This window comes from Sapajus apella, unplaced genomic scaffold (genome assembly GCF_009761245.1).
Source record: "Sapajus apella isolate SASKATOON/1434 unplaced genomic scaffold, GSC_monkey_1.0 scaffold24, whole genome shotgun sequence".
In the NCBI taxonomy this organism is placed as follows: Eukaryota; Metazoa; Chordata; class Mammalia; order Primates; family Cebidae; genus Sapajus; species Sapajus apella.
Genome location: NW_022436964.1, coordinates 12681604 through 12707691, shown reverse-complemented (window position 1 = coordinate 12707691; position 26088 = coordinate 12681604). Strand labels below are relative to the sequence as shown.

General features: G+C 39.4%; 1 protein-coding gene across 4 annotated transcripts in view; it reads left to right on the top strand.

The window, feature by feature from the left end:
* GDA (guanine deaminase) overlaps window positions 1-26088 on the top strand; it is a 158835-nt gene that overhangs the window by 115512 nt on the left and 17235 nt on the right. For all 4 annotated transcript variants that reach the window (XM_032290684.1, XM_032290682.1, XM_032290683.1 and 1 more), the window contains 6 exons: window positions 1721-1826; window positions 3343-3370; window positions 6931-7038; window positions 9456-9563; window positions 11408-11505; window positions 14213-14280. In XM_032290684.1, the coding sequence (XP_032146575.1) occupies window positions 1721-1826; window positions 3343-3370; window positions 6931-7038; window positions 9456-9563; window positions 11408-11505; window positions 14213-14280 (516 nt within the window). The remainder of the gene's footprint in view (window positions 1-1720; window positions 1827-3342; window positions 3371-6930; window positions 7039-9455; window positions 9564-11407; window positions 11506-14212; window positions 14281-26088) is intronic.

Here is a 26088-nt window from a genome sequence, read left to right as displayed (position 1 = left end):
GAATACCTACACACATTGATTACTAACTTTAGTAGCATGTATTGTGCTGTTACTAGACATCTAGCGTGTGCCACTCTGTAAGGATTAGTTCAGTGGCAAACAGTCTTCTGAGCTGGTTACTGATGTCCTCGCGTTACAGATGGATAGACTAATGTTCACAGAAGGTAGGCAACATGCCCAGGGTTGCACAGATAGTAAGAAGAGCTGATTCTGGATTTAGGGTGATGATTCCAAAACTTTTACCCAGCACAGTGCCTGGCACAAAGCAGGTGCTCAATAAATACTGTTGGCTGATACACTGATGCCACTGTTTGCTTATACAAAAGATCTAATGGGTGATGCTGAAAATAAATATTACAGTTTTTGAGAAGGCAAAGAGAACCCAGAACTAGGAAATCTGGGAAGACTTTATGAAAGGGGCCTTTAAACTGGGCTTTGAAGTAAAGACAAGATGAGGAGAGGACCCACCATCTTCCAGATAGGGGAAATGACATGGACGCAGGCATGGGAACAGGAAGGTCAATAGTGGATGCAGGGACCGCAGTAGTGTAACTGGAGGAGTGGATTCATCACCTGGGGACGGTGGGAGAAGAAGGTAGGCACATGGGAGGGTTCAGATTGTGGAAGGGCTCAAATATGAACCAAAGATCCAAAAAAGGTTCTGAGTCCAGGTGTGAGTGATGTGATCAAAGCAGTATTTTAAGGAAGATTAATGGCCAGTTATTAAAATGAACTACAGGGGAAAGAGACAAGCAGAAAGGTTTTTAAAAATCTCTTATGACAGAGATGGAGACACTATAAAAACAATTACCATTGTCCCATACAACCTCAACTTTCTTGCTGAAATAGAATTCTTCCACCACCCCTGATGAGGATCAGGCTCTTTAGTGCTGAGAGCTGCAAATGGGACTGAGTAAAATTTCCCACAGATAATATTGACATTCTTTCAGTTGAGAATAGTAGCAGTATGTTGCCTAGATAACCACGTACCTAACACCTTATATATATTATTGTGTGTATTCCTCACAGCCCCGCCTGTAGCAGAGAACATTGGACATATATTGGTTTAGACCTTAACCAAATAATATCCACCACTGGGAGTAATCAGAGGAATGAGGAATCAGTCCAAATCTGTCCAACTCCAGTGCCCACGTTCTTATCCCTCAACCATTCTGTGTTTTATCTAGAAGAAGATCATGACAGAGAGAGGGAGAGAGAGATTCAAGGGGTGGTTGTAGAGTAGGAGACAGGAGGGAGATTGTAAATTGGGGGAAAAGAAGGAAGAAAGAGAAGAAACTGAGTGTAGCTATGTCAGTGACTAAGAGAGCCTTTCTTTAGGACCCGAAGCTGTTTGCTCCTTTTCCGTGTGATAAAATGAGAGCAAAGACTGTAGTGCATTTAATGAAAAGATAGACACACTGTATAAGCAAAGGGGAAAACGAAATAATAACTTAAAAACACCCAATTATTGCCCGACAGCCTGAGAATGGGGATGGTAGTGGGTTAAAGTGATGAATAGAAAACTTTTACTATTTATTGAACATAGTGGGGAGTTTGTGGTGGTTATTGTTCTTAAGTGGTGTGATGGTGGATGATCTTTTACATTTTCATTTATATTTTCCATAATGATTTTAATTTAAAAACAGTTTTAAAAAGTTGAGAAAGAATACTGTTTCAGAAACAAACATGCCTTCACGTTCTTTTTGTGTATGCTTGACAGATAAGTTTGGACAGCGGGCATTTGTGGGCAAAGTTTGCATGGATTTGAATGACAGTGTTCCAGAATACAAGGAGACCACTGAGGAATCGATCAAGGAAACCGAGAGGTAAAAAGCCCATTTGTCTTGATTTGTCTTACAGGTGAGTTCCTGTGCTGCACTGATAGAGTTAGAGATGGAAAGAGGAAACAAGGACTGTTATCCATAACCCAGTTGGGATGTGGACATAGTGACTCAGAATGTTCTGTTTGGCGCAATGGGTCAGCTGGTCTACGGTGAATTTGATCCAACACTTAGTAATCATTAATGATTTACAAAGGGCTTTCCTTTGTAGTGCCACACTTGATCCTCAGAGAAATCTCCATGAAACATCTGTCTTTTATGATAAGGAAACTGAGTCTGACTCAGGCTAAGTGGCTTGCTCACAGTCATACAGCGTTAAGTAGTGGAGCCAGAATTCAAAACCAGGGTCTGTGGCCCCAAATTAAAAGTTCTTTCTGCAATGACACAGATCTCACTTCATAGTCAATGTAAGTAAAGAGAATAAAAGAGAGAGAAACAGAGGGTATGCAAGAATACTTGCTATGGCATATGTTAATTAAAAATGATGATAGAAGTGAATCATTTGTGAAATAAAATATTATAGAAGAAGTTAGGAAAAATGGGTTACATTTACAGGTTAACAAAAGCATTTTTTAGAAAGTTACCAAAGTAATGTGTGTTTACCTGGTACAGAACTTGGAGAAGCGCAAAAAGGTACAAAGAAGAAAAAAAATTATTTTTTGTAATTAAACCATGTAAAAAAATTACATAATTGGGTATCTTTTATTGTTTTCTTAAGGTGGTATATGCATCCCTCACTATTCTTTCGTGCTGCCATGAGAACAGGAAAGTTGTCTGGATGTATGCTGGAATGGTCATAAGATGCTAACATAGGGAGCTAGAATATCCCCTCTTAATTTGTATTTTGTTCTGAAACAAAGGAATGCCAGAAGGCTGGAAACTACAGCTGCCTAGCCAGGGGAGAAGGAGCCGTTTCATAGGCTTTACAGAGGCCACCATCCCTGCAGGCATACTCTGGTGGGATCACCATCCCTCCCATTCCCCACGTACCTCACAACCACCTCTGGCCTGTTCCTTCTACTTTACTTCCATGTTCTTCCCCAAGAGGACTCTGCCTTTGGAAATAAATGGTGATATTGTGGGAACAAGTAGCTTCTACTTTAGAAGAATTAGAAGTAAAGAGCTTCATGACTTCTAAAAGCCTCCAGGTGCTTAGGACTTCATGACTCTAACATCCATAGAGCATAATGGATTGCAGAATTTCTCCAAACAGCTTGAGCTAGTAGAACAGCTTGAGCGCTGTGGGAATATTTGAGAACAGCACGACTGATGCTAGACGGTAACATTACATTTCCCTGTGATTTTGCACTCCATCTCTGGTTGCAAATAAGAAAGCAGAGTAATTACTACTTGTTAATCTTTAATTAGTGGTGGTAGAACATGTGCAGCATTAAAAATGTTTGCATGAAAATCAGGATATGGAAGAATCATGTGCTTGTCTTTTTAAGATGTTTATTTGAAAATGCTCAAGTTTTCTAACCCGTTTGTTGCTTTATTTCAGATTTGTGTCAGAAATGCTTCAAAGGAACGTGAGTAACTTTGGTCACAGTTCGCTTTTGAATTGCCTTTGTACTAGTTGTAGGATTCATAACGTTGTTTGAAAGAAATTAGTCTGTGTATGATTGGCTTATTCCCTGCATGAAGAAATATTTACTTAGAGCTTGATATGTCACTATGGACCCATCAATTCAGCTCAGTGAAGTCAGAAGTGTTTAAAAAATTATTTTAAAATATTTAATTGACAAATAAAAATTGTATCCACTCAAGGTGTACAATGTGATGATTTCATATATGTATGCACTATTTAATGGTTATTAGAATCAAATTTGTTAACACATCTGTTCCCACCCACACTGTACACTAGATTCTCAGAACTTGTTCATGCTATAACTGAAAAATGTGTACGCTCTGACCATCATCTTCCCGCATAAGCCAGCAATCCCTCTTTTGGGTGTATATCCAAAAGAAGCAAAATCAGCATCTTGAAAAGACACCTGCACCTCTATGTTCATTGCAGCATCACTCAGAATCTCCAAGATACGGAAACAACTAAGTGTCCGAGGATAGATGAATAAAGAAAATGCAGTGTGTATGTATATATACAAAATATTCAACCATAAAAAGGAAGGAAATCCTGGCATTTGTGACAATGTGGGTGAACCTGGAGCCCATTACAATAAGTGAAATAAGCCAACCACAGAAAGACAGTACTGCATGATCTCACTTATTTGTGAGATCTAAAAAAAGTCAAACTTACAGAAACAGACATCAGGTGTTTTTGCTTTTTTGGGGCAGCTCTGTACCTATCCCTCTGTGCTTTGTTTTAAATATGTTTTGAAATCATGAAACATTAACTGATTTTAGTGGATCTGATTAGACATCATTCACATGTGTGCAAACATCAAGTTTGCTTTATTCTTAAAATGGTGTAGAGTTTTCTTGACTCCCAAACCCCATTCCTATATGCAACAGAAAAATTAAATTTCGTCGGGCAAGTAAATTGAGTCATAAGTTCACTAAGCTTTCAGTTGATCTAATTTTTATCAGGACAATTTTAGTCACCCCCCCTGGTTAGAGTTACTGTCCCAGGGGAGGTTTCCCTTGCTCAGTGGTTTTCCTTACCCACCTCTGGGATCTTCTAATTTCATAGGATTGATTTCTGGGATGCAGGGAGAGGGCTTGATGGGCGTGGGCTGACTGGTGGAACCTGGAAGTTGGGACTGCTTGGCGGCCATTGTAACATTGGCTCTGGCCACTTGTGCCCTTGGCCTGCTCTGCAACACAGGCAGTGCCCAGCCCTGATGCCTCTGCCACTGGCTGTCTTGGTTCCCCTGTGTGTGACACCTCACATGGCCTGCAGGCACCCCCCCATTGTGGTTCCCTGATGTTGGTGAGCCTTTGGAGACAATGCTGTTCCCTGCCTCCACCCCTAACAGGCTGGCCTGTGGCTCCATCAAGTAATCTTTTAGATTGGCAAGGCTGACCCTTCCCTTACCATCTTTTGAAGCCTGATTGGAAATCATAAGAAATCTTAAAATTTCTTTCAATCTAACATTAGGAGATTTAGATGAAACTTTGTAGATTCTTATCCTCACCACCCCTCTATGAGGCCTTCTCTCCTGCTTGTCCACTCACCTCTGTGGCACCAGAGCCAATCCTAAAACTGAAGAATTCTCAGGAAGGCTGTAACCAGCACGCCTCCACAAGATGTATTCATAAAACGGAATAGGCTATCACCTCCCTTTTAGTCTCTCCAGCACTCAAAATTTTTCAGCCTCCAATTCTCTTCATAAGGGCTACCCAGTCTAGCCTTTATAGGAGCCTTAATGTGGCGGGAGAGGAGCATCTGTCTTTTGGGATGGGATCTTTTGTTGAACTTGGGTGCTGAAGAACATATTCCCCTTTATTCTGCACTTTGAGCTGTTTTCATGAAACCCGGTACTTCCACTGACTGTTAGAATGGGGGACTCTCCCCAAAATGAAGACATAACATCATCTTGCTATATGATATGCGTTTGGAGGTTCCCTTCATATTCCTGATCTCCATAGTTTCCTTTTTTTAAAAAAAATTTAAGTTCAGGGGTATATGTGTAGGCTTGTTTACACAAGTAAATGTGTGTCATGGGGGTTTGTTGTAGATTATTTCATCACCCAGATGTTAAACTTAGTACCCATTAGTTACTTTTCTTGATACTCTTTCTCCTCTCACCCTCCACCCTCCAATAGGCCCCAGTGTTTGTTGTTTCCCTCTATGGGTCCTTGTGTTCTCATCATTTACCTCCCACTTATAAGTGAGAACATGCAGTATTTGGTTTTCCCTTCCTGCATTTGTTTACTAAGATAATGGCCTTCAGCTTCATCCATTTCCCTGAAAAGGGCATGATCTCATTCTTTTTTATGGCTACATAGTATTCCACAGTGTGTATGCAGCACATTTTCTTTATCCAGTCTATCATTGATGGGCATTTAGGGTGATTCCATGCCTTTGCTGTTGTGAATAGTGCTACAGTAAGCATATGTGTGCATGTGTCTGTATAATAGAATGATTGCTGGATCAAATGCTATTTTTGTCTCTAGTTCTTTGAAGAATCACCACATTGTCTTTCACAACAGTTGAACTAATTTATACTTCTACCAACAGTATATAAGTATTTCTTTTTCTCTACAACCTCACCAGCATCTGTTATTTTTTGACTTTTTAATAATAATCATTCTGACTGGTATGTGATTGTATCTTACTGCAGTTTTGATTTGCATTTTCTAATGACGAGTGATGTTGACCTTTTTTCATATAATCGTTGGCTGCATCAGTCATATGAAAAACAGTGAAGAGTGTCTGTTCATGTCCTTTGCCCACTTTTTAATGGGGTTGTTTTTTTCTTATAAATTTGTCTAAGTTCCTAATAGATGCTGGGTATTAGACTTTTGTAAGATGCATAGATTTGTAAGATGCATAGTTTGCAAAAATTTTCTCCTATTCTGTTGGTTGTCTGTTTACTCTGTTGGTAGTTTCATTTGCTGTGCAGACGCTCTTTAGTTTAATTGCATTCCATTTGTCAATTTGTGCCTTTGTTGCAATTGCTTTTAGTGTCTTTGTCATGAAATCTTTCCCTATGCCTGTGTCCTGAATGGCATTGCCTAGGTTGTCTTCCAGGGTTTTTTGTTTTGTTTTGTTTTTTGTATATTTGTTTTCTGAGACAGAGTTTCACTCTTGTTTCCCAGGCTGGAGTACAATGGCACGATCTCTGCTCACCACAACCTCCACCTCCCAGGTTCAAGCGATTCTCCTGCCTCAGCCTCCTGAGTAGCTGGGATTACAAGCATGTGCCACCATACCCAGCTAATTTTGTCTTTTTTTTAGAGACGGGGTTTCTCTATGTTGGAGAGGCTAGTCTTGAACTCCCGACTTCAGGTGGTCTGCCTGCCTTGACCCCCCAAAGTGCTGAGATTACAAGTGTGAGCCACCGCGCCTGGCCATTCTAGGGTTTTTATAGTTTTCGGTTTTACATTTAAGTCTTTAATGCTTCTTGAGTTAATTTTTGTATATGGTATAAGGAAGGAGGTATAAATTGTTTTTAACTCTCTCCAGTATCCTAGAGTGAAGCCCATAGTGACACCACGTTTTCCCCTGTCCTGCTCTGAGACTCTGATGGGTGAACTCGGCAACATTGCTAAAACCCGTGATTTGCACATTCAGGTGAATATTTTTATTCTCTTTATGCCTCTGTGCAGACCTGCAAGATTTTTCAGTTCCCTGAAATCATAATCTCCAGTAATCTCTAGTTCTTTTACTGAGTAATCCCTAGTTCTTCAACTGAGATCTCCTAGCATCACAGCTTGACAGGAGTGAAAGGACCCCTGTAGATATCACCTAATCTAATTCTTTAATTTTGCGGATGAGAAACCTGAAGTTCCTTAACTGCCCTCAATGTTTTCTAATCAATCTTCTAAAGACAAGAACATCTTTATAAGTAATGGCAAGATCAATAGCAGACTGTTATTTATTCTCTGTAGGATACATTTAATGCATTGCTTTCCTACTTCTCTTTTACTTGATACTTTCTCAGTGTTCTGTACCTTCATTCTTAGAGAAACCAGTTATTATTTGTAAAGCAAAAAGAACCTAATTTCCACCTTACAAAATAGCATTCAAAATTTCGATTATTCTGAGTTTCTTAATTTAAAATCAGAACAAAAAAGTATATCTTACTTTGTCATTAAGTTGTTGCAATAAAACACTTTTTAAAGCTTGTATCTGGGTTAAAATTGAGAGTTTCCCTCCCCCTGCTCAAGCTTAATTACATACTGTACTAAAATTTCTCCTCTTAGGAGGTGATAGTCTAATAAGAAAGGTCAGATCAGGGAAGAGACAACACACTGATTCTTTAACATTTTGTAAATCGGTGTGTTTTTGGTTTTTGCTTCCCAAATCTAGTTTCTTAGGAACCATTAACTGCTCTCACCTTCCTTATTATTATTATTTGCAGTCTATAATATTCGAATGTTTGATTCAATCCCACACATTTATCTCCTGGAGATAAAATTCAAACTTACATGATGTTTCCACTTTGCAAACAAAATGCTTCTGTCGCTGACAAAATAAAACACAAATGACCATTTAAAAACATATGAAAAATAAAATGAGAAGAACGCACAACAAAATCAAGTTTATCCTTGCTGGAGAGATGCATGTGGATATATGCACATTTACTCACATTTATGCAAATGACTTGGATCATCAGGTTGTCCTTTCTTCTATTTCTGTGTCCATGCATTTTATCAATGGTCTGGGATTTCCTCAAGGCCAGGGATGGAGTTCATTGTCTGGGTAAAAACACCTGTTTTCAGAACGCTGCTATTTTTTTCTTTTAAAAATTTAGCTATGCGTGTTCTATCTTGTGGAAAGAGAGAAATGGCATTGCCATTTTTGGAAGTATTAATTATGCCCTCTTAGGTTTTGTGGTGCCCTAGAGAAAAGTCTTAGGGGCCTTTTTCAGTGTAGGGGAGTAGGACTTATTATTTGGCTTGCATGTGGAATCTTACGGGCTGCTTCTTGATGACTGTGGAATTTTCTAGCTCAGCTGTTTTCAAACCTTTTTCTGCAGAAGATCGCATTCTGGAAGCCAACAAAGGGCACAGAATGGGGACAGGGTCCCAGAGTCTCAGTCCTGCTGTATCCTGAGGGGCAGTGCTTTTATGCCTTCTATATATTGGATTTCTGTGAAATTTTATATGAATAATATATTTAATGCTGAAAGAATTTGGAAAATCACTCATCTAGCCCCACCTCCCACCCTTTTTTTTGAAAGATGGGAAAATGGCTGTCCAAAGAAAAGAAGACCTGCCCTAAGAGACACAGCTGTCAGAACTTGGGCTTCAACCCAGCCCTCTTTACTCAAATTCCAGTGAACTCCACTGTCTGCTTTTTGATGGACCTTGAGCTCTTTTCTTAAATGGCCAGCACTGTCAGGCACAGTGGCTCACACCTGCAATCCCAGTACTTTGGGAGGCCGAGGCTGATGGATCACTTGAGGTCAGGAGTTTGAGACCAGCCTTGCCAACATGGTGAAACCCCATCTTACTAAAAAACACAAAAATTAGCTGGGCGTGGTAACACATGCCTGTAATCCCAGCTACTCAGGAGGCTGAGAGAGGAGAATTGCTTGAACTTGGGAGGCATAAGTTGCAGTGAGTGGAGATCGTGTCACTGCACTCCAGTCGGGGCAAAAGGGTCAGACCATGTCTCAAAACAAAAAAAAGGCCAGCACCAGAAGAGGCAGATTGCTAGGCGCCTGACTATCTTCAAGAAGGACTTTATATTTTTTATGGTTGTAGGTTAGAATTTGAAAAGAATTTGTTGGAAAAATTTATCTTAGATTACACACACACACACACTACAGGTTCATGATATTCAGTTTCTTTGTCATATACATTACATTACATATGATGTATATAATTGTTTTGAATAAAATGCATGTGCAATCTTTATTGCCTTTCTGTGTGGTCCCTTAAATAGGCAAGTAAAAACCGTTCATACGATTTTGAGGTGGGAAGTGTAATTTCGAATGGTATTTTACAGAAGAAAAAATGAAAATATTATTTCTTTTCTTGTAGAGCCATATAAGTGAAAATCGTGATGAAGTTGAAGCTGTGAAAAACTTATACCCCAATTATAAAAACTACACAGATGTGTATGATAAAAACAATCTTTTGACAAATAAGGTAAGATTTATATCATGACACAATCTATGTAAAGTAGGGCATATTTAAGTTTTAAAATCTTGATAGTAATCTTCAGATTTCTGATATGAATACATTTCTTTTTAAAAAAAAATTAAATTTTTAATGTTTGTGGGTACACTGAAGGCTTATGTATCTATGGGGTACATATGTATACATTTCTTAAACTAGAGTAAAACCGTGTGTGTGTGTGTGTGTGTGTGTGTGTGTGTGTGTATGTGTACGTATGTGAGTGTGCGTGCGCGTGTACGTGTAGTTAAAAATAGGCCTGAAGTTTCATCCTACTTAATTAAATCGAAAGGCTTCATTGATGATGGGAATGTCATTTGGTCCAAGGACATTTTAACAGTATCCATTAGAATGTAAATGTGCATTTCTTTGAGTCAGCAGATGCATTTCTGAGAATTCACTCTGTAAGTAATATAAAAAGGGATGCTAATTATATATTAAAGTTTAATATATAATTAAATATATAGGATTTTATCCAGCATTCACAAAGAAAGAAGTATACAGGCTTACAAGGAAGAATGTTTGTGTAATGTTATTTGATATGTATGTATGTATGTATAGATGCATACTTAGAAAAAACTGTCTGAGAGACATACATTCAGTATTAAAAATGACTCTTCCTGAGGGACAAAGCAGAAGGAGTTTTTGCTTTTTATTTTTAAATACTCCAAGAGTGCTTTTAAAAAATGAGTATGCATTACTTCTATAATTAAAATTAATATGTGTGAAGAGACCTCATTAAAATAATGTGTCACTTGGCCTTGGCCTTCAATGAAATGTTCAAACTGCATGGAGAGTTTACTGTAGCAAATAATTTCTTAGTGACTGTGTGACTGGAGATATGACTATAACTGACCTGAAAGGTTAATACTCTGCATAAATCATGTAAATGCTATGCCATAATTTTCATTCTTTACATATATTTCCATACACTTAATAAATTAACCTTATATTTGCATGTTAATTTTATTTGTACAGAGATTAAGAAAGTTATATTTTAATAATAATTCTGTAGTCACTGAACCATGCCTCTCAAAGGAGAAAGCAAGTTATATATAGGTTTTGTCCTCAGGGAAAAATAATTTTGAAAGAGTAAAGTCTTATTTAAGAAAATCTACAAATAAATACTACCAAGATTAAAAATTTAGAGAGGTCTCATATTTGTGTAGTGCCTACTTTCTTAGATCAACTTTACTTTCTGAATTAATGCTTATAAGATGTTAAATTTCCTAGTTTTTAATGAAAACATAAACAGGCGAGTTAAAGTTTATTTAGTTGAAAGTGTCAAAACCATTGGCAGCTATATTGAAACTGGAAGCAGAAATAAAGAACAGTGCTTTGCAGGATCACTCTCACCGCTTCCACGTACTGAGAAGGGACTTTTACTTGTAGAAAGTTGTTTTAGAATTGGAGCAAGCATAGCCCTACCAGTCGCTCACCAGGTAGACTTAGAAAAGAAAGTAGCTTGACAGTCTTCGAAAGCAGAGATGATAAAATCATGTTATCTTCCATCTGGATGGATATCTTGTGCTGTAGATCACCTGGACCAAACCCTCATTACTTTATAGATCAACAAAAAGAACCTAAGTAAACTCCACAAATTTGCTGGGACTTTGGTAAGACAAGGTTTTAACAGGTCTTTTCTGAGATATGACTTGTACCCAGAAAATTTGTACATCTAGATCATCATAAATGTTCTTGTAAAGATGGTAACAGCCAAGCTACAGCTTTGGTCTCTCTCTAAAATAACTTGCGAGTGAGCACCCACTTAATCATTTGTGAGTGGTAAACTCCACATAGGGCACTCTTCTCTCCAGACAGTGATGGCACACGGCTGCTACCTCTCCGCAGAAGAACTGAACGTATTTCATGAACGAGGAGCGTCCATTGCACATTGTCCCAATTCTAATTTATCGTAAGTAGACGATGATTATTTGGTAGATTACAAATGGTTGGGTTGCAGATTAGCAGCCAAATACCTTTGTTTCCTCAGTCATTTTTCCAGGATCTCTCCTCTATTCTGTGTTTGACATTTCCTCGTGCTGTTGGGGAGTAGAGGACGTTTTATCTCAGAGGACATTTGGAGAGCACAGCATCTTCTGAAATTCCTGAGTTTGTACAAAAAAGGACAATAGGGAATACAACATAAAAAATGTATAGTGAAAGTACTGAAAGAACCCATAGGTCAGCCAGGAGTTCCAGGAAGAGGGTAGTCACTTCCATTACTGTTTGTGCTGTAGTGTTGGAAGGAAACACAGCCATGCCAAAGTCACTGCGCTATGATATATGTCACCCTGCTGAACCTGATGGAATGCCAGCCCACACAGGCAAGCCCAGGAGGACCTTGTCCTATTCACCAGAATACAGAGGTGTTATTTATTAACCGGTTCTTAACCTTTTGAAAGGTTATAGATCTGTAAATGAATAAAATGAAAGTTATCAACTGGGTGCGGTGGCTCATATCTGTAATCCCAGCAAGTGTAATCCACTTGAGAAGTGGAGGCCAGTGGATCACTTGAGGTCAGGAGTTTGAGACCAGCCTTACCAACATGGTGAAACCGTATCTGTATTAAAAATACAAAAATTAGCTGGGCATGGTAGTGTGCGCCTGTAATCCCAACTACTCAGGAGGCTGAGGCAGGAGAATTGCTTGAACCCGGGAGGCAGAGCTTGCAGTGAGCCGAGACTGCACCACTGCACTCCAGCCTGGGTGACAGAGTGAGACTCTATCTCAGAAAAATGAATAAACAAACAAACAAATAAATAAGTTACAGCCTGTATTTTCAGAAAAAAGAAAGTCCACGGATATTGCAAATGTTGCATCTAATTTCAGGGAATTCATAGATCTCATGATGCCAGTCCACCGATGCTAGGTTAAAAACTCATGCTTGTGGGTGTGATCTTAGAAAACAGCTTTAGGGAAGTAAAACAGAAAAGGGAAAGAAGTCAGTAAAGATTGTATCATCAAGCAAGTTACCGCTTTGGGCTTCCAGAGTTTAATCCTGTTTAACAGAAAACTCAGGGAACCAGTGTCCAAAACAGAACTCAAAGTTATCCCGCCCAAGAAGTGAGGAAGCTGGCAGTGATAGCAAACCCAAATGCTCCTGGACTGTGGCTGAGGGTTTCTGGGTGGGGGTGGAGAAGAGCATTAATTCCCTGGAACTTCTAACCTTCTCCAAACAAGGACAGAGAAGCCTCCAGACAGGAGAGAGCTGAGAAACCTCCTAGGCAAAGAACTGGAAGGCATTCACAGTTGAAAATCGAAGGTCTTTGCAAAATACAAAGATACATATCCATGTCTTTATGGGAAGGGCACTGAGAGCCACAGTGACATATTTCTGGAGTGCTTTAGGGACCCAAAGGTTCTGAGTTTTCAGACTTAAAGTAGTGACACATAACAGGGAATCTTGTCTATAGCTTAGTGACTGTAATTATGGTCAAGTTACTTGATAGTGGAAGGATTTAACACCCACTGGATGTTAATATCCTCTAAATTAAAGCATAATCTAGCTTTGTAAATTGAGATTTGAAGTTAAATTTCTTTAGCACACATTTCTGTTTAAATGGTCACTGCTGATTTTTCTCTAACAACTGAGAGATTTATTCTGTATGCACCAGGGCTTTGGAAATTAGTTATGTGCATCTTACAGCAGACTACTTTGACCTTTCTGTCTTTTTTGGAATTCTAAGGATTGCCTCAGTTTTCCTTTGTCTCTTAAGAAAGGTGGCACATCAGGCTGGGTGTGGTGGCTCATACCTGTAATCCCAGCACTGTGGGAGGCCGAGATGGGTGGATCACCTGAGGTCAGGAGTTTGAGACCAGCCTGACAACATGGTGAAACCCTTTCTCTACTAAAAGTACACAAATTAGCTGGTTTGGTGGCGGGTGCCTGTAATCCCAGCTACTTGGGAGGCCGATGCCGGAGAATCGCTTGAATCTGGGAGGTAGAGGTTGCAGTGAGCCAAGATTGTGCCATTGTACTCCAGCCTGGGTAAAGAGTAAGACTATCTCTCAAAAAAAAAAAAAAAAAAAGAAAAGAAAGAAAGAAGGAAAGGTGGCACATGTCTTAAGCGTAACCACCTCTCCTACTTGCTACTTGCTCCTGTCTTCAGAAGCAGCATTTGAATGATCAGGTCCTGACTCATTAGGCTGTACCCCGTTATCCAGTTGTCCTCCTCTTTCTTTGATCCTGCAAATCACTACTCATTCAGGGTAACACAATATTCCAGGCATAGAGAAAAGGTAATGCTTTATAATTTCCCCTTCCTAACATAAAAGGATGTGTTGGTCAAAAAATGTTAAAGACAAATAAGACTTTTGTATTAATTACAAGGTTTGATTTCATTTTTTTCCCCAAATGATCCCTGCACTTTTTTCTGGCTCTTGCTACTCTGTGCCCACCTGAGATTAACCTTGGCCCAAGGACCAAGGATCAGTCTCTTTATTGATTCTGTTTACTCCAGGATTTGGCTGGTCTGATTTGACTATATGTTTGTGTCAACATTGGAGCTGATATACTGGGAAGCACAGTTTTCAGTGATATCACCATCATTGTTACTATTGTCCTTCTTCTGTCGGAACCACATAGATCTCCTTGTTTTGACATCTTCTCTCTCTGCAGGCTCAGCAGTGGCTTTCTAAATGTGCTAGAAGTCCTGAAACATGAAGTCAAGATAGGGCTGGGTACAGGTTAGTAGTTCACCATTTGGAGCTATGGCAAAGTGGTTGATTATTGTGTAACTTTCTAATGTGACTAATTCGCAGGTGACTGCTCTGTTTTTAAAAAAATTAGTTTTGGGCCAGGTGTGGTAGCTCATGCCTGTAATCCCAGCACTTTGTGAGGCTGAGGCGGGTGGATTGCCTGAGCTCAGAAGTTCAAGACTAGCCTGGGCAATATTGGAAACCCCATCTCTACTAAAATACAAAAAATTAGCCTGGCGTGGTGGTGTTTACCTGTATTCTCAGCTACTCGGGAGGCTGAGGCAGGAGAATTGCTTGAACCCAGGAGGCGGAGGTTGCAGTGAGCCAAGACTGCACCACTGCACTCCAGTCTGGACAACAGGTGAGACTCCATTTCAAAAAAAATTAGTTTTATTATTTGGCAGCAATATCTTGATAATAAGTATCTAACAAAATAGAGAAGTTAGAAGCAGTAAGAAAAGTATATATGCAAAGGGAGAAGTTTTGATGACACTAGCATCTTCAAAGCTGTCATCCCTGTTTTTATTGTTCAAAGGTTAGGCTATAAAGGATAATTAATTCCTTCTAACATATTTCAGAGGTATTTTAAAAATAGTCCTTGACGTTTGTTTTCTTTTATTTTTCTGGCTAGGTTTTAGTGGTTTGGATTTGTATATTTGTAGTTTTCAATAACTGTGTCATCACAAGTACTGTCTCAAAAGAAATTTTTTGTCCTTGCCATAGTGAGCACAGATTCAATCTATGGCAGAATTGAGAATTCTCACATATGTTAAGAATTGGTTTTGCTTTTAAGCAATGTTTAGCCAAATAAGACCTCTCCATATCCATAGGCAGTCTATTGTCTATTAAGCTGAGGGATGTTCTAATGCATATGAATTAGTGATGGATTAGTGATATTTTGTTTCCTCACAGAACATTTTAATTGTGTTTCTTGAGAGTGTGCACTATTGTTAACTTTGAAAGTGTGGGTCAGGCTCAAATGTCTAGGTGTCCTCTGTGAGCCTCCTTTTATGACTGAATGACTGAACTAAATTTTTTGTCTAATGAATATGGGGTAGGAGGACGTGCTTTCTGTTCTTGATGCCTTTGTCTTCCTGGTATTTAAGAGCATCAGACTGTATGCATGTTGACACTGGTAGTTTTCATCACTTTTTGCAGTAACTCAAGTCTCAGTTTGTTATAGTGAGACATTTTACGAAGCAAATAATTGGTAAGACAAAATAATGCATAATGGTTTTACTAATATCTTTAAAGAGCTATATGTTAGAAGTTTTTCCTAATTTTACGGGAATCAAAGTAATCAAGATTTAAAAAATTATAATTTAAGCCTTAAATTATCAAGATCGTGGTAAGTCTACATACAGTCACAGGTGTTAAAGGAGGAAATGAGTGATTTTACATTCACAAAAAATTACATTCTTAAGGGATAAGAAAAAAATGGCCAAGAGTTTTTGTTACACACTGTAGTCAGCTAATATGAAAAATTTAGCAGGCACATGAAAATTAGATAGTGGTGGCTCACGCCTGTAATTCCATCACTTTGGGACGCCAAGGCAGGCGGATCGCCAGAGATTGGGAGTTCGAGACCAGTCTGACCAACATGGTGAAACCTCGTCTCTACTAAAATTACAAAATTAGCCAGGCATGGTGACACATGCCTGTAATCCCAGCTGCCCCGGAAACTTGAGGCAGGAGAATCACCTGAACCCAGGAGCTGGAGGTTGTGGTGAGCCAAGATTGTGCCTTTAGGCAATGAGAGCAAAGCTTCATCTCAAAAAAAAAAAAAAAAAGTCAAGTACTGTTTTCAGATTTTAGATTAATCACATGACTTCCCTTTCTTGACTTTGGGTTATGTAGTGATGGCCTATAAAGTTCAAGTCAAGTTCTAGTTGTCACTTACTATTTGTAAGACCTTGAGAAAATTAATGTTCTAAGGATTCATTTCTTGATTTCTACAACAGTAGTAACTAGCAATTACAACTATGTCTATCTTACAAGCTTGTTTAGAGAATTAAATTTTAAAATGCATGCAAAATGGCTAGCACAGTGCCTGGCATGTGACACTAATCAAGAAAGATTGCCTTAAAAAGGAAAGGGCGAGGTTGGTGACCAAATGTTTGATTAAATATGACCTATTAGCTTGTTTACCCAGAGAATCCTGTTTCATTTTTACCTAGTCTTTTTTGCAATAGTCACTCTATACTCCACTATTTCCTAAACATGACTTTTATGTATCAATTTACCCTTCAGTTTGTAAACTCTAGAAGATTATTATACCTCATCCTATGAATAGAGAGCAGGTCCAAGAGCAGTTCGCATACTGTATCTATAACAAGTGCAGGCAGATCTTGACTTGCACAAATATTAGGTAGAAGAAATCCACATGAAATTTAACGGAAATACAGCAAAACAAGATAAATCACAAAAAATAAGAGTATGAGCAAACAGCTGAAAATGATCTGCTTTAGGATCCAGAAGAAAATTTCAGAAAATTGCCCTCATCCCTGGAGTACAGGAAAACATGGTTCTATGAAAAAATTGTGGTAGAAATTTTAGAAATGAAGGAAGAAAACTGAAGAAAATCAGATTAAAAAGCATGTAGACTCTCATACAGTGCTGGAAGGAGAGTGGATGGTATCGCTACTTTGGAGAACGTTTTGGGAGTTTCTTATAAAGTTAAATATACATCTACATATGACCCAGGAATTTTACTCTTGGGTGTTTTACCCTGGAGAAATAAACATGTATATTTGCCAAAATAGTTGTATGAGGCCGGGCGCAGTGGCTCATACCTATAATCCCGGCACTCTGGGAAGCCATGGCAGGAGGATTGCTTGAGCTCAGGTGTTTGAGATCAGCCTGGGCAACATGGCAAAACTCTGTTTTTACAAAAAATAGAAAAATGAGCTGGGCATGGTGGCATGCACCTGAGGTCACAGCTACTTGGGTGGCTGAGGCAGGAGGATCACTTGGCTTAGGAGGTCGAGGCTGCAGTGAGTGGTGTTCGTGCCGCTGCACTCAGCTTGTGTGACAGAGTGAGACCCTGTCTCAAAATAAATAAATTAATAAATAAGTAAAATAAAAGAGTTGTATGAGGATGTTTATACCAGCTTTATTTATAATAGCCCCAAACTGGAAACAATCCAAACATCTATCAGCAAAAGTATGGATACGCAAGTTGAGGTGTATTCATATAATAAAATACTATTTAGCAGCAAAAAACATACTACTGATATATGCAAAATGTGGGTATATATATGCCAGTGTGTGGGCTTAAAGAGCATACACTGCATGATTCCATATGTATGAAACTCACAGACGGACAGAGCTAAGTGATATTGGCAGAAGTCTGAAAGTGGTTGCCGAAGGTTGTAGGTAAGAATTAAGGATATTGACTGGACAAGGCCATGAGGGAACTTGCTGGGGTGATGGAAATGTTTAATATCTTAGTTTTTTTGCAAAGTAGTTAAAGCTATATAATTGTTAACATTCTCCAAACTGAACATCTAAGATCTAGATGTATTATGATATTTTAGTTGTACCTCAGTTAAGGAAATGACCAACCAACCAACCCTGTAGGAAGCTATGAGAAGCAGAATTATTGTTGAAGAAAATCAATTCAGTGACCTGGAGAACAAAGTCAACCAAAGATGATAGACGGTGTTTGAGGATGATCGATGTGAAGCCCAGAAAGGACAGAGCCAACACATGGTTGTTTTTTTTTGTTTTTTTTTTTTTTTTTTTTTTAGTCAGAGTCTCGCTCTGTCACCAGGCTGGAGTGCAGTGGCATGATCTCAGCTCCCTGCAACCTCCGACTCCCTGGTTCAAGTGATTCTCCTGCCTCTGCTTCTCAAGTAGCTGGGATTACAGATATATGCCACCATGCCCAGCTAACTTTTATATTTTTAGTAGAAATGGGGTTTCATGTTGGCCAGGATGGTCTCGATCTCCTGACCTCGTTATCTGCCTGCTCTGGCCTTCCAAATTGCTGGGATTACAGGCATGAGCCTCTGCACCTGGCCTAGGAGTCTTTTTCTGATGGAGCACACAGAACAAATGGGACAGATGGAATAGTCAGAGCTTTGAAGGGTAAATCTTTTCTGAGCTTAAGAACGAACTGCCTTGAAAGTCCTTACCCTGTTTTATGCTAAATCATAACTGAACATGTTGTGGCAAAATATTTTAATTACAATAAAAAAATTTCAAAATATTGACAGAAGGAGAAAAGTCAGTTATCAACAAAACAATTAAAAGCCAGTTTTCTTTCAGATGTTTTTGTTGGCACACAAAATACCAAAAGGCAAGAAAAGACTCTGGAGACAAAGCAGTTGTTAGTCAAGAATAATATACCAGGCCAAGTTCTCCTTTACATATAAAGGCAACAAAATTATCAGTTATACAAAGACTTGGAAAATATTTTCCTTAGGAGCCCTTTGAAAAACTTACTTGAAAACCTACATCATTTAATGAACAATGAGGCAAATGAAGGGCCATGTGGGAAAATAATGGTACAATATGATGTCATGGAAAGCTAAAATCAATCAAAATAAGATCAAAGAATTGTTAAGGATTTTAAAAAATGAAAGTAAAAGCTAAGAATATATCTCAAGACAGTATAGGCACAATGTTAAAAGTAATAAATATATATTTTAAAAACCTATCAGAATGACAGCATAAATCAGAAAGATGTTTTCCTTAGCCTGAAAAGAGGTTCCTAGGACCTAAATATATGGTACTTATTTTAAAAACTGAGTGTTTGTTAGGTTCTTGAGTTTTGGTTTTATGCTTTCCGTATACCATTTGAATGTCTTCAGTATTTTATCATAAAATTGTAAAAAAAAAAAAATACATACTCTGAAAGAAAGAATTTTTCAAGTATAACACAAATTCTATCTTCTAATTTTATTAACAAAACCCAAGAAATTGTAATTTATGTGTAAGGCTGAGAGGAGGAGGTATTTGGCAAGTGGCCAAAATGGTGAAACCTGTCTCTACTAAAAATATGAAAAGTAGTTGGGTGTGGTGGCATGTGCCTCTAGTCCCAGCTACATGGGAGGGTGAAGCAGAAGAATTGCTTGAACCCAGGAGGTGGAGGTTTCAGTAAGCCAAGATCACACCACTGCACTCCAGCCTAGGTGACAGAGACTCTGTCTCAGAAACAAAAACAAAAAATTCCTTGTCTCAGAAAAAAGGGAATTGTACATTTTACTTCTGACTTTGCAGTATAAAATATTAGGGATAACTACTTGAAGAATTTTAAAAATAGGATACCTGCTATGTAAAATATGAACAAACTTGTAAAAACAACAATAAAAAAATAGCAAATAACCAAAAATAGTCATCTGGAGAGAAATTTAAATGTATAGAACAAGTTTACATAAACAAGACCTACACATTCATTAAAACAAACAGCATACCTGGAGCCAGTGCCTCACTTTTCAGTTTAATTCCCTATCCTAACTTACTTCTTCCATTATTCCAAAAGCAACAGCTTTTTTTATCTCTTGTAGGCTCTAATCCAGTGATTCCATGCTTTCTCAAAATCCATTATTCTAATTCGAATTCTTAGATGTCAGAGTACATCACTGCAATAATTCCTTTGGAAACATCCTCACTTCTTATATTCCTCTCATTTTCTTTGTATTCACATCGCAAAAGCCCCACCCTTGATTATGTCAAAAGTTCCCATTCAGTGCCTGCAGTGGAGCATCTGGAATTTGCTAGAGGAAAACCTCCAGTGGGCTTTCATTTAAATTTTGTTCTCAAATCCCAAATGGCCCTCTGTCTGCATGGACAGTAGTTATTGGTCTGTAATAAGGCGTTTATCTCCTTACTCCAAGATAGCGTTTCTCATTTCTTCTTAAAGTTTCTACCCCAACTTCTAGCTTAAGGCCTCCCTCATCTCATACATCATTGAGAAAATAGAAGCAACTAGAAATCCTTCCCTCAGTCTCCCGCCACCAAATTCACAGACCTTTCAGCATCTGCTGGCATTTTGTCTTCTTTTTTCCCTGTCACAGCAAAAACAACAACAAAGCCCTTCTTCCAATCAAAGGCAAAAATACCAAAATACTTGCAAGTGTGTTCTGTATTCTTTCTCTCTCCTAGCATCTCAATAAACTAGTTCCTTTGGCTGCAGACCGTCCTGTATGATCGGTGTCTCATTCCTGCTGGATCATTCCTGCTGGTACACAAACACTCTAGTATCTTCTGATCTTTTAAGCAAAGAAACAAACTCCCCTGCTTTTTTTTTTTTTTTAAGAGGGAGTATTGTTTTGTCTTCCAGGCTGAAGTGCAGTGGTGTGATCTCAGCTCACTGCAACCTCTGCCTTCCAATTCAAACGATTCTCCTGCCTCAGCCTCCTGAGTAGCTAGGATTACAGGCGCATGCCACAACACCCAGCTAATTTTTGTATTTTTAGTAGAGACGGGGTTTCACCATGTTTGCCAGGCTGGTCTGGAACTCCTGACCTCAGGTGATCCACCCACCTCAGCCTCCCACAGTGCTGGATTACAGACATGAGCCACCACGTAAGTCCCAAGACTGCTTCTTAATCAGACAACCCCCTCTTGCTCCTGCTCCATGTGTCTGCTTCCCTTCATGGCAAATCTTCTTCAAAGAGTAGAGATGCACACTGGCACCACTTTCTAGGCCCCTTTCCATTCCTCCACCAACTTCCGTCTGGATTCCTGCCCCACCCTCCATGACAACTGCCTTTGCCCTTTCTCCTGTGGGTATTAGCACTGGGATCTCCGTTGCGAACTCCATCCTGTCCTCATGCAGTGGGACTTCTCAGCTGTGTTTGCTGTAATTGACTATTCTCTCTATTGTCCAAATGATCTTATCTTGAATCCAATGAAGCACCTTTGTTCTTCCCTTCTTTCTCTGAAGGGCGATTCTCTTCCTCCTGGCCATTTGAAAGCTTTCTTCAAGGCTCAGTCTTTGCCAGTCTCTTTTTACTTTACACATTCTTTTTAGGAGGTGCCATCCACAACCATTGCCTCATGTGATTAAATATATTCAGATGACACACAGGTTTTTATTTTTTTTAATTGTACTTTAAGTTCTGGGGTACATGTGCAGATCTTGCAGGACTGTTGCATAGATACACACATGCCATAGTGGTTTGCTTTCTCCATCCTCCCATCACCTACATTAGGCATTTCTTCCAATGTTATCCCTCCGCAACCTCCCCTCCCCTGCTGTCCCTCCTCTAGCCCCCCACCCCCCAACATACCCCAGCATGTGATGCTCCCCTCCCTGTGCCCATATGTTCTCATTGTTCAACACCCCCTATGAGTGAGAACATGCAGGCACACAGGATTTTTATATCCAGCCCAGACTTCTCTGAATTCTAAACCCATGTTTTCAAAGGACTACATTCTCCCATCTGTTAGACCCCTCCTGAAGGAACCCCTGAACTTCATTATATCCCAAAACACATTTAAACCTAGTTCTCTAAAATAGCTCTCCTTTTTAGAGAATTCATTTTTTCTAACTAGAAATGTGGTCATTATCTTTGGGACATTCTTCTCCCTCACTTATTCCCCATGTCTAGGCCAGCACAACGCCCAACCTCATGACTTCTTAGTATCTCCTGGAACCGTCCTGTTTTCCTGCACCGGTCACTACCACCTGATGTGAGCCGCCATCGTTTCTTGCTGAACTGCAGAATTAGCTTCCTAATGGGTTTCATACCCATCTTGGGCCCTTCCAGTCTGTTTTCCTCTTTTCAAAAGAATCACAGTGAAAATCCAATCATGTCACCCTCTGGTGCTCGTCACCCTTCAGTGGGATTTTGAATATGTAAGGCTCATTACAAGGCCCACAAAGCTCCACAATGGTTTGACACCCAACCACTGCCCAGCCTCATCTCACATTACTCTCTCTTCCCTACCCTGGCTGTCTTTTATAAATACCATAGCTATTGTCTCTATAAATCATACTCCCTTCTCCCAAAAGTCCTCTGTGCATTCTGTTTTTCTGTCTGAATGCCCTTTTTTGCCTCTGTTTATATGGCTGAGTTCTTCTCATTCTTGTCTTAGTTCAAATTTCATTGTCTTAAAGAGGTCTTCCCTCACCATCCTATCAAAATGGGCCCTTCATCTCCATTTTCTTTAAAAAAAATTTATTGTTAATGTGAGTCTGTTGATACGATTCTTTTCTTTCTCCCCAACAAGATAGTTAGCTCGCTCATGTGGGGAGCCCATAGGTTTTATGTACAAGTGCTTAAGTAAATCAGGCATGCATAGGGCTGCAGTAACTGATTGCTGAATAAGTGAATGAATGCAAAGGAAATAAGCACACACATATGAAATCATTTTTTAATCTTTCCATATTCCTCTGGCTTAAGTTTTTGCTCTTGTATAATTTTGTTAGAGTCTTCTTATAAATAATAGTGTCCAAATGTTGACTCTGATGAGCAAGTAATGGAACCACCTTCATCATGATGGTCCTGGGGAAGGAGTGGGGTAAGGGAGCAGATCTTCTGAGAAAATGCTTCAATTTAGGGACCTCCCTCCTCCACACAGTTTCCACTCTTTTGTCAGCACTTTGATTATGTAACTGAATTTTCTCTGCAATTATTAAGATATGTGATATTATTTCTTTTTTTTTTTTTGAGACGGAGTTTCGCTCTTGTTACCCAGGCTGGAGTGCAATGGTGCGATCTCGGCTCACCGCAACCTCCGCCTCCCGGGTTCAGGCAATTCTCCTGCCCCAGCCTCCTGAGTCACTGGGATTACAGGCTCGCGCCACCATGCCCAGCTAATGTTTTGTATTTTTAGTAGAGACGGGGTTTCACCATGTTGACCAGGATGGTCTCGATCTCTTGACCTCGTGATCCACCCGCCTCGGCCTCCCACAGTGCTGGAATTACAGGCTTGAGCCACCGCGCCCGGCCTATGGTGTTATTTCTAAGTTCCTGATAAAAGGTCCACAAAGCGGCCAAGCACGGTGGTTCATGCCTGTAATCCCAGCACTTTGGGAGGCCGAGGCGGGCGGATCACAAGGTCAAAAGATGGAGACCATCCTGGCCAACATGGTGAAACCCCGTCTCTACTAAAAATACAGAAAAATTAGCCGGGTGTGGTGGCACGTGCCTGCGGTCCCAGCTACTCGGGAGGCTGAGGCAGAAGAATCACTTGAACCCAGGAGGCGGAGGTTGCAGTGAGCCGAGATTGTGCCACTGCACTCCAGCCTGGTGACAGAGCAAGACTCCATCTAAAAAAAAAAAAAAAAAAAGTTCCACAAAGCAAAAAGTTCTAGGTGCACAGTTTAAAACCAGGTCTTAAAATGTTAGACATTCATGATTTCTCCTTCATCCTACCACAGTGCCTCTGGCCATATGATAAAGTACAACCTACATTAAATGTGTTGTAGATGAAAGGGGAAACTACAAAGCTAATACAGTCAGGAAGAATCGGCAAGTTACTATCACAGTGGAAATCCCTGGAAGAAAAGCTTGACTCCTACACAAATGGTCCTGACTCAATACCAGGAAATTATGCAGCCCAGGGGTCTTTCTTTGATGAGCTCAAAATTGTTTCTTGGTCGACATTTATTTTACTGACATAACATTGGCAATCAGAAGAATACAAGATGATTAAATCAACATCATAAGGCATCTTTCAGTTTTTTTTCCAGTAAATTGCATAGCATTATTTCCTAATCTATCCTTATTCTTTCTGTAAGGTTAATTTTGAGTAGATATTTAGGAAAATCCCACTTTCCGTGATATTTTATACCTTATTTTTTAACTGCATATATTTAAATCTTCCATACTCACTGGAAGCAACTGCATTGCTTCCAGTCTTTATCCATATGTAATAAAATATAGTTAGTCTTTACATATTTTCATATCACATAGTGATATAATTTTCTTTCTACTTTTATCTATATATAACATTTTTGTTGTTTTAGCAGTAAAGAAGGAAGCAGCAGACAAACTATTTGAAAGCTTAATGTGCATTGTTCCAAAACTGTTTGTTTTCTTAGCTATGATAAAAATGAAGATTTAAGGGATGGTTACTGCATATTAACACAGACTAGTAACTTAAGTACATGTAATGAAAGTTTTTAGGGAGTTGGGTGATTCTCTAATTTAAATACAGGTTAACCTAAGCACATGTAAGATAGTTGAGCATAAAATTGAGCTACAATCTAGAGTTACTACTTTTTAAAAAATTTTTTTATTTTATTGCATTTTAGGTTTTGGGGTACATGTGAAGAACATGCAAGATTGTTGCATAGGTGCACACGTGGCAGCATGATTTGCTGCCTTCCTCCCCATCAACCATATTTGGCATTTCTCCCCATGCTATCTCTCCCCAACTCCCCACCCCTCACTGTCCCTCCCCTATTTCCCCCAAACAGACCCCAGTGTGTAGTGCTCCCCTCCCTGTGTCCTTGTGTTCTCATTGTTCAACACCTGCCTATCAGTGAGAACATGCGGTGTTTGATCTTCTGCTCTTCTGTCAGTTTGCCGAGAATGATGGTTTCCAGGTTCATCCATGTCCCTACAAAGGACACGAACTCATCGTTTTTGATGGCTGCATAATACTCTATGGTGTATATGTGCCACATTTTCCCTGTCCAGTCTGTCATCAGTGGGCATTTGGGTTGGTTCCAGGTCTTTGCTATTGTAAACAGTGCTGCAGTGAACATTTGTGTGCACATGCCCTTATAGTAGAACCATTTATAATCCTTTGGATATATACCCAGTAATGGGATGGCTCGGTCAAATGGAATTTCTATTTCTAGGTCGTTGAGGAATCGCCACACTGTCTTCCACAATGGTTGAACTAATTTACGCTCCCACCAACAGTGTAAAAGTGTTCCTATTTCTCCACATCCTCTCCAGCATCTGTTGTCTTCAGATTTTTTAATGATCGCCATTCTAACTGGCGTGAGATGGTATCTCAGTGTAGTTTTGATTTGCATTTCTCTGATGACCAGTGATGATGAGCATTTTTTCATATGTTTCTTGGCCTCATATATGTCTTCTTTTGTAAAGTGTCTGTTCATATCCTTCACCCACTTTTGAATGGGCTTGTTTGTTTTTTTCCTGTAGATCTGTTTTAGTTCTTTGTAAATTCTGGATATCAGCCCTTTGTCAGATGGGTAGACTGCAAAAATTTTTTCCCATTCTGTTGGTTGCCGATTCACTCTAATCACTGTTTCTTTTGCCGTGCAGAAGCTGTGGAGTTTGATTAGGTCCCATTTGTCTATTTTGGCTTTTGTTGTCAATGCTTTTGGTGTTTTGGTCATGAAGTCCTTGCCTACGCCTATGTCCTGAATGGTTTTGCCTAGAGCTTCTTCTAGGGTTTTATGGTGTTAGGTCTTATGTTTAAGTCTTTAATCCATCTGGAGTTAATTTTAGTGTAAGGTGTCAGGAAGGGGTCCAGTTTCTGCTTTCTGCACATGGCTAACCAGTTTTCCCAACACCATTTGTTAAACAGGGAATCCTTTCCCCATTGCTTGTTTTTGTCAGGTTTGTCAAAGATCAGATGGTTGTAGATATGTTGTGTTGCCTCCGAGACCTCTGTTCTGTTCCATTGGTCTATATCTCTGTTTTGGTACCAGTACCATGCTGTTTTGATTACTGTAGCCTTATAGTATAGTTTGAAGTCCGGTAGTGTAATGCCTCCTGCTTTGTTCTTTTTGCTTAGAATTGACTTGGCTATGCAGGCTCTCTTTTGGTTCCATATGAAGTTTAAGGTGTTTTTTTTTCCAGTTCTGTGAAGAAGGTCATTGGTAGCTTGATGGGGATAGCATTGAATCTGTAGATTACTTTG